This window comes from Pteropus vampyrus, unplaced genomic scaffold (assembly GCF_000151845.1).
Source record: "Pteropus vampyrus isolate Shadow unplaced genomic scaffold, Pvam_2.0 Scaffold400, whole genome shotgun sequence".
Classification (NCBI taxonomy): domain Eukaryota; kingdom Metazoa; phylum Chordata; class Mammalia; order Chiroptera; family Pteropodidae; genus Pteropus; species Pteropus vampyrus.
In genome coordinates, this window is record NW_011889181.1 from 81,717 (window position 1) to 91,355 (window position 9,639).

The 9,639-nt window shown below is 34.3% G+C and overlaps 1 protein-coding gene across 1 annotated transcript in view; it reads right to left on the reverse strand.

Annotated features, from left to right (window-relative positions):
* Positions 1-9,639, reverse strand: part of IL7R (interleukin 7 receptor) — an 82,256-nt gene that overhangs the window by 15,856 nt on the left and 56,761 nt on the right. Inside the window, exon 9 of the mRNA XM_023523670.1 lies at positions 4,142-4,316. Within this exon, the coding sequence (XP_023379438.1) occupies positions 4,142-4,316 (175 nt within the window). The remainder of the gene's footprint in view (positions 1-4,141; positions 4,317-9,639) is intronic.

A 9,639-nucleotide genomic window follows, 5' to 3' on the forward strand; every position in this document is an offset into this window, starting at 1 on the left:
AGATCAAAGAAATAATTATAATTTTTAAAGTTCATCTACTCTGGAAATCACATTCTTGTTCAGAAAACCATTTTTTCTTCCTGATTCAAAGCCTGACTACATTTCCCAGGAGCCATGTGTGGCCTAATGAGCTGTGTGAGTGGAAGTGATGTGTTCGACCTCTGATCCCAGCCCAGAAACCCTACATGTGTGACCTCGTGTTCGTTCCCCTTCCACCACTTGGAGTTGTATATCGAAGACAGTGGAGTCACAGCATGAAGGAGCCCTGACTATTGCTTGAAGGACAACTACCATTCGCAGATTAGAAATACCCGTTTTGGGCTCTTATGTAAGCAAAAAGTAAACTTATAGTATTTGAGATATCACACATTTTAGGGCTTATTTGTTACAAAGCTAGTGTTAATTTTACACTAAAACACATTCTCTTTGCCTTTTGAATGCTTGTTATTAATTAGACCCAAAATGGGAGTGTTTAAACTTCGAATCTTCATTATTCCAATAAGATCAGGTGATAAGCCTTGCGCCTTATTTCAGCCATATAGAAATTGAGGGTTTGCATTCTGGCCCTGGCTCAGAACTTCCAATGTGTGACTTCCTCCTTTAATCTTGTTTGCATTAGAGCTAAACTCCTCTCTGGCCTCCTCCTTCTGCCTGCCTGCCTCCCTCTTGGAGTTGCTGTTAGATCACATGCACCTTATATATGAAATGCTATTGGGGGAAGACAGGTATTAATTCATGCAGAACAAACCTTGAGAAAGGTATTGAATTCTTAGATGAACATGTATGTCATGTCGCCTCCCCACCATTGACTGGGGGCTTCCCTGTCATGGTATTTTAGTGGCTCTTTCACCAAAGGAGGAGGTTAGTTATCTAGAGATGGGGAAGCCACGTTTCTGTATGGCTGATCTCAGACAGGGATGGGGAAACACAGAGGTTAAGATCTAACCTAAGCCTTTTGTTAATGAGAGAGTGTGTGTCCATCAAATTTTCACTCAGTGGACTGAACTGGATTCTAAGCAGTCTGAGCTGGGCTTTAAGACGGACTTGCTGACCCAGTAAAATGAATTTGTGTGGTGGAGTTTGGCTCACTTATTATCATCAGCTTCTCATAGTGGTGGTGTCTACCTGCCTCAGAGGTACTGAAAAAGAGGAAGTGACTCCTTTTTTACCCTTGGCTATCTTGTGAAAGGTGAAGTTGATCCTCTTTTATCCTTAGAAACACTATAAAAATGGAAGATGCCTGAAAGGGAAGCAGGAGGAAAGGGAGTGGGCGTGGAGAAACAGATGGACAGAGAATACTGTCAACCTTTTTACCCCTATCAAGCCAGTTTCTACCCTTCATTCAAGGAAGTAACATTCTCAACAAAACCTTTGACACTGAGTTCCTTGTCCATCCCCATCTCCCAAGGACTCTCAATAAAGGAAAAATTAAGGGAGAACATACTAATATTGATTATATACTTAGTAAGTGCCAAGTGATCTACTTATGTCATCTTCCATCAATAATCACTTGTCACCACTATACTGATGAGGAAGCTGGGTCTCAGAAAGGTCGATTGACTTTCGTTCAGGACCCTGTTGGATGGTTTAGGAGGATTTAAATTCAATTCTGCCTGATTCTGGTGCTCACTCTTTTTCATTTCGCTTTTGTTTCTGGACTCCATTATCTCCATTGGCTGGCCCGGGCAATCTACCCACATGTCCGCCTCTAGCCCAAATGGTGTCTTTGAACACATTCAAAAAAGGTGCTCATTCTTCAAGAAACATTTTAAAAAAGTTAATTTATTCTTGCATAACCTAAACAAGTATATAAATTTATCCTGCCAAGAAAATTGGGAAGCAGGAAGCTGCCCATCTAGACTTATTGGGAGGCCTATACTTAGAGAAGAAGAAATAAATGAAGGGCAAGTGGTTGCAGGGGAGCTCTGGTTCTGGGGTTCAAGCAGGAATTTCCAGTGTAAATTCAATTAGATGACAGTTCTATTAATAAAATGTCACATTAGGAACCAGAAGAAGTTGCTACTGTAAGACACACAGTGTGCACACCTTGTCTTTCCCCCTTGCCCCTCAGATGAGGCGTGTCAGGTTTGTAGTCTGCTGGGTGGTACAGAATGTGGACCCCTAAAAGCCGTGGGCATGGAGATCTGGGGATTCAGATGGGGCGGAGCACCACCTGGAGCCTGTGCGTGTGCCACGAGGGTTCACATGCTCACTCTCTGGAATGCATGCAGGCCCTGTGTGCTGGTGTGGGTTTCTGTAAGAAGGGGCTCTCCTCTGATGCTCCAGGACTCTGTCGAGGGACTGAGAATCTCTGCCCTCTCTGCCTGTTCTCAGAGAGTGAATATATATATTTGCAATGTAAATGAGGAACCTTTAGATATAGTGCTCTTGTGCGGGTCACAAACTGAACTAGCAGACTAGTCTCCAAATGGGCAAAACCCAGCTCGCTTGTGCTGCATACCCTGTGGCTGTCATCCCCACCTGGGCAGCACTCACACTGGTTGTGTCTATGTCTCTTTTTCACTACCACTGCTTTTTTTTTTTTTTTTTTACAAGATATTTGTTCACATAGAGAACTTTTGCTTTTACCCTTTACCATCTTCATGAAACAAAGCTCAGACTAGATTCCAAGTTTATCTTTGATGTCTCTAATAAGTATTGCTCTCTTACATACCATTTTATTTTTGGAGGGTGAAAGGATGGGTGAGGATAGGGAGAGGTAGAGCCATAGTGTTTAAAACCAGCAAAAGAATCCATCTCTTCAATCACTTTCAACGATTTTCCCTCATGTACATGTTGTTTTGCCTATAAATCTTCATAGGTAGAATACATACAAGTAGTTAGTATTCCATTACACTGATATATGATAATTGGCTTAGACCTTCTCCTATACAAGCATATCTCTGAGGTTTTGAAAAGAACCTATTCGCCTCAGGGTCATATATCTGTAAGTAATGGAAGAAATTGTTGTGTCTATAGCCTCAATTTTTCCGATCGTTTTGATTTACTTGTCTGCTAACCAAATGGTTAATTAGTAATTAATATTGACTTATACCCAGATAATTGAATAGATTTACTGATTTGTATTATTGTATACATGGATATTATATAAAACCAAATAAAACATGCAGATGAGCTTAGTAATTTGAATTATAATGCTAACTTTATTGGAGGCATAATTATAATTTTTTTTGGCAAAGTATAATATGTGTATTCTAAGTCAAATCAGATTTGGCATCAATCTTCAATAATAGGTCTCTTAGGAAGGTGCAATGGTAACTTCATATGTCAACATGGTGCCCAATTGTTTGGTCAAGCACTAGTTGAAAGATATTTTTTAAAGACACAGCTAACATTTAAAGCAGTAGACTTTGAGTAAAACAGTTTTCCCTCAATAATGTGGTAGGCTTCTTCCAGTCAGAAGAGGGCCTTAGAAGCAGACCGAGATGCCTGGAGGCAGCAATTCTGTGTCACGAATGCAGCATGGAAACCCTGCTTGAGTTTCCAGAGTGCCTGGCTTGCCCTGTGAAATTTGGACTCAAGACAACAGCATCTACTCTTACCTGACTTTGTAGCCTTATGGCTTGCCCTGCAAGTTTCAGACTTATCAGCATCCACAATCATGTGAGCCAATTTCTTAAAATAAATCATATATATATATATATATATATATATATATATTCTATGCATTGGTTCTTTTTCTTCTGGAGAACTTAATACAGAAGGCATATTTACTTTTTCAAATAACTTGGTGATTTAGCTAAACACACAGAATATGGTGAGCAGGGGGCAGAAGATTACATGAAATTCAGTAAGGTAAGGTAAGGAAGGAAAGGACATAGGTGGGTGGATGACAGGAGGCCCAGCTTCAGTTAGGCACTTTATATAGATGAACTAACTCTTCTTGTAACCTGTAGGTGCCACGCCCTCATCCATGGCTGAGTTTGAAGATCCTCGGAATTCTCTCACAGTAAGAATTAATAGCATAAGCTTCAAAACTTTCATTTCTTTTAAAAATTATTTGTATTAGTGAATTATCTATTCTCTGTTGCAAATAGCTCTCATGATTTGTCTACTTTTAAAATATGGAAAATCCAGACACTATCATTGTCTTCAGATACCTGAAACATGGCAACCATACCCCCTTTTTCTTCTTACCTATATTGACTATCTTCATTTTTCTGCAAGTTACAATCTTTCCTCCAAGCTTCACACATATTTTGCTGTCTCCAATCAGTAAGAACTTATTTGTCTTGATGAGATACATCTCTTGGTGTTTACTAAAATTCAGGCAATTTACACCCACAAGGGCCTCACTGTAGAAACAAAAAGGGGATCTGTCTTAAATTTAGCAGAAGTTTCTGTATACAATGGAATAGCATCACATGTACGTTTCAATTGCGTGACTTCAACTCTGTCCATAGGTATGTGAGTGGGTAGGTGCGTGCATATGCAAGAGAGAGGAAGAATTAAAATAATGTAGCTTTTTGCTGCCATTACTATCAGTGATGATTTACTCATATATTAGATGTAGTTGAACCTAAAATAGTCAAAGCATGTTCATAAAAATTATAAAAAATTTCTAATTTTTAATAATTGATCTTTGAAAAGCAAATACTTTGTTTAGAAGGGAAGGTAATTGCTTTTTTTTTGATGTCCGACAGGAAAAAATTGAGAAAATAAAGCCTGTGAAGAAACATTGACCAAAAAGGGTTAATGTAAATGACAAAATAGTCTAAGGGATTATAAACATAAAATCATGTAAATATAATGGGTAATTTACAGCTTTTCATAAATAATTTTGATTCTGCTCTACTTCTAACTAATCAACAGATTTTAAAATCAACCCTTCAGTTATTGGATTTCATTAACCAATGTCACCATACAAAAATAATAAATTAATTAAATAAATAAATACATAAATAAAATCAACCCTTCTCATCATGCTCCTTAGCTTAACAGGCAATAGCATTACTCTAAGAATTGAATTCTCTTCTGTGACTTCCTATTTCCAATTAAGATCATTTTTTTTAAAAAACTGAGGAAAAGAGAATGTTTCTTACTATGCAACTAACATCAAAAGCTCCAAATTGTACTCTTTCAATAAATTCCTGTTTAAAAAAGTTTAAGGTTTAGTTCCAGTAATGGCAGAGTAACTTATATCACACTAGCTCTCTAATACATAAACTTTATACAATATATTTTTGAAAATTCTATTTATGAGCATTGGAGAGTAAAAAGCAGGTAGAAGCTAGAGAGAATTTCATTCTTTTTTTTAAAAAATGAATGAGATCCTTATGATCTATCTTTCTTTCTTTCTTTCTTTCTTTCTTTCTTTCTTTCTTTCTTTCTTTCTTTCTATTTATTTATTTAGTCTGATGGCACGGTGATAGGCATTTAGAATCTAACAGCTACTGTTTTGTCTTAAGAAGTTAGAGAACAGAGTTTTGGACTGCTAGAGTGGCTGGCTATTTTTAAAAGGGAAAGCCTAGAGGTGAGGAAGATATAGAAATGGAAACACCAAGTCAGTATATAAACTTTGCTCAAATTATTATATGTCCCCTTAATTGTACATGTGTAGGAGACTTCTAGGAAACCACAGAATGGCAATAGCTAAAAGTCTCTAGAGAGAACTAAGCATAGATTTTAGGTGCTGACTCAAAAGAAGAGAGAATTTGGGGATTAATCTAGCCAACAGAACTAAAATTAACACTTGCCAGAGGATAACAGAATGCACCCCTCCCCATTATCAACGGAGTTCTTCCTACATCAGAATCTCCTACAAATGACCAGAAAAAGGAAAATGTGACCCATAGTCAAGAAAAAAAAAAAGCGGTCAATGGAAACTGACCCAGATGTTCACTCAGATGTTGAAACTATCAGAAAAGGACTTTAAAGCAGCTTTTGTAAATATGTTCAAGGTGTCATGATTATTGAACAGATGTTTAATCTTAATGAAGCAGAAACTGTAAAATAGAACAAAATGAAAATACTATAACCAACAAATACAAATATAACATTTAAAAAAATTTCCTGAGTGTATGGAATGGGCTTAACAGCAGATTGAAGATGGTAGAGAAGAGAGTCAGTGAACTTGAAGATAGATCAATAGACATTATTCAGTCTGAAATAACAGAAAGAAAATCTTGGTGGCCTGTAGGACGACATCAAGAGGATAAATAAATATGTAATAAGAGTTCAATAAGAGAGAAATAATTTAGCTGAAAAATAACAGCTCTAAATTTCCCAAATGTGGCAAAAAAATATCAACTTTTAGTCTTAAGAATTCAGTAAATCCAAGCAGGATAAATCCAAAGAAAAGCATATCCTAAAAGCTAGACATACCATAGTCAAATGGCTGAAAAACAAAGGCAAATAGAAAATCTTGAACTCATCCAGGGAAAAATATCACTTTTCATCAGAAACTATGAAAACCAGAAGACATTAGGATATCTTTAAAACTGTGAAAGAGGGGAATAAAAGATTTCCTTCCACCTTAAATTCTTATATGCACAAAATGTTCTTCAATAATGAAGGCAAAGTAAAGATATTTTCAGATAAATAAAAATTGAAGTAATTTGTTTTAGGAAATTCTTTAGACCAAGGTGAAATGATATTAGACAGAATCTTATATCTTTCATATAAAAGATAATATATGAAACATGAAAGACAGTACATATTTCTCTTTAAATTTTTTAAAGGTAAGTGATTGCTTAAAGCAAATATTATAGCATTATTTATAAGGTATTTATAAGGTATATAGATATAAAACACATGACAATAATAGTGCAAAGGATAGGATATAAGTGGAATTATATTGTTGTAAATTTCTTATATTTTACAAAAAATAGTAAAATATTAATCCTAATAAATTCTCATAAGTTTGAATATTGTAATCCTGAGAGTAATCACTAAAAAGATATTGCCCAAAAGTGAAAATAAGGAAGAAATTAAATATCTTGAAAGTTCCATTTCTTTCAAAGAAATTAAATTTATCATTAATAAACTTTCTTACAAAGAAAACTCTACTCCCACATGGTTATATGCTGGTAAATTCCATCAAACATATAAGAAATAGTGCCAACCCTACACAAATTCTTCCAGAAAATAGAGGAGAAACAGACCCTTCCCAAATTATTTTATGAAGTTAGCTCATTAGTGGTACCAAAAGCTGGCAAAAAATATTACAGAGAAGAAATTGACAGATAAATGTCTCATGTATATGTAAAATTCCTTAAGAAAATATGAACACATTAATGTTAATACATAATGAAAAAGTAAGATGCACCACAGAACATCAAGATAGGTTCAACAATCAAAGATTGATCAATATAATTCACATTAACAGAATAAAAGATAAACAATATGGTTATCTCAAGTGATGCAGATAAGGCATTTGACAAAATTCATCACCCATTTATGGTAAAAACTCTTAGCAGACAATCAATAGTAGGATACTTCCTCGACCTGATAAAGGGCGTTTACAAAAAGTCTGTAGTTAATATACTTAATGATGAAATTGTGAATATTTTTCTCTAAGATAAGGACAAGACAGGAATATTCACTTTCACCATTTCTTTTCACCATCTATATGGTGAAGTTTCTAGCAAGTGCTAGGCAATAGAAACGGATAAACGGGAGCTAGATTGGAAAGGAAGAAAAAAGACTTATTTGCAGACAAGTTGTTCACATGGCAAATAATATTCTCCAATACAATTATAGGAACTTAGAAAGTGACTTTATCAGGTCATTGTACAAAAATTAATTATATTTTTATAGACTAGTCTCAAATAATTAGAAAATTAACTTTAAAAATAACAGCTCCATTTATTATAACAATAAAATATAAAATGCCTAGATATAAAATTAATACAAAATGTTCAAGACATTAATGGAAAACACAAAACATTTCTGAGAGTTATAAAAGAGAATCTAAATAAATGGAGAGCTACATTCATGAATTAGTAAATTTGATAGCAAAGAAATGGAAATTTTCTCAAATTGGTATATATAATATTAATCAAAATCTCAGAAGGATTTTTAAAAAATTGACAAGCTGATTCTAAAATGTATGTGCAAATACAAAGAATACTTAAAACAACATTTAAGAAGTAGAACAAATATGGAGGATTCATAGCACTTTATCTCAAGGGTATTATTAAGCTATAATAGGACAGTTTAACACTGGCATGAGAATAGATAAATTGATCACTAAAAAGTATAGGGAATTTGGATATAGACTCATACATACAAGGTTGATTTTAAGTACAGTCACTCAATCAATTCAATGGAAAATAGAAAATCTTTTCAGCAAATTGTCCTGAAACAACTGAGCAAATGTATGGAAAATATAAATCTCAGTCTTACATAAAATTAATTGGATATGGATTATAGACCTACATGTAAGTGTTAAAACTATGAAATATTTGGAAGAAAACATAGGAAAATATCTTCCTAATTTGGGGAGTAGACAAAGATCATAATGACACAAAAAGTACTAAACATAAAAGAGAGAGGGAAAAAAATAGATATATTGGAATTCATCAAAATGAAAACCTCCTGTTTATTAAAATACACATTAAGAAAATGAATGGCAAGCTACAGACTGGCAGAAAATAATTATAATGCATATATCTGACACACAAATGTATCTAGAATGTATAAAGAACTCATCCCCATCAATAATACAGGACAAAAACTCAATTAAAAAAAAAAAAGACTTTTGCCAATACTTGCCAAAAGAAGACATACAAATGGCCAACAAGGGCACAAAAAGGTGGTCAACATTATTTGTTAGTTGAGAAATATAAATAAAATTCACTAGATACTATTTCAAAGCTGTTAGAAATCATATGTAGCTCACACATTGCTGCTAGGAAAGTAGAATGCTTTTACCACTTTGGAAAACTGTTGGTCAATTTTTTATAAAGTTAAATACACACCTACCTCATACAGCAATTTCACTCTGAAGTTTTTACCACAGAGAAATAAAAATGTGTGTTAACAAAATGATTCGTACAAGAAAAAACTCAAATGTCCATCAAGAGGAGAAAGGATTAAAGTTTGTAATCTAGTCATATAATGGAATTAATACTCAGCAATTGAAAAGATGAGTTATGAGATATGCATCTACATGGGTAAATCTCAAAAACATTTTGTCGTATGAAAGACGTGAGACAGAAAAGAGTAAACAGTGTGATATTTTATTTAAAAGAACTATCAGAAACTTGCAAAACCAGAGGGTGAGAGAATTCAGAACTGTGATTGCTCATAGGGGATGAGGACATCCTTCTAGGGTGGAAGAAATGTTCTATATCTTGACTGAGGTTTTGACAATACGTCACATTTACTTCTCAAAACTCACTTAAGATCTGTATATTTCACCGTAGGTAAATTTTAGCCCCAAAATGAACTGTCATCAAATAAAAAGTAAACCAAATAAATTAATAAAGCACATAAAAATGAAAGAAGTAATGTCAAATATATATTCTCATTGTAAAAATAATTAAACAATGCAGAATAAAGTAAAATTACTCATTTATTCTCCTTTCTCAACCCTCGATTTAATTTCCCTCTCCTGTGATAACCATGGTTACCAGTTTGTTTTTTTCACATGCTCTTTAAACCCAGGCAAATAGC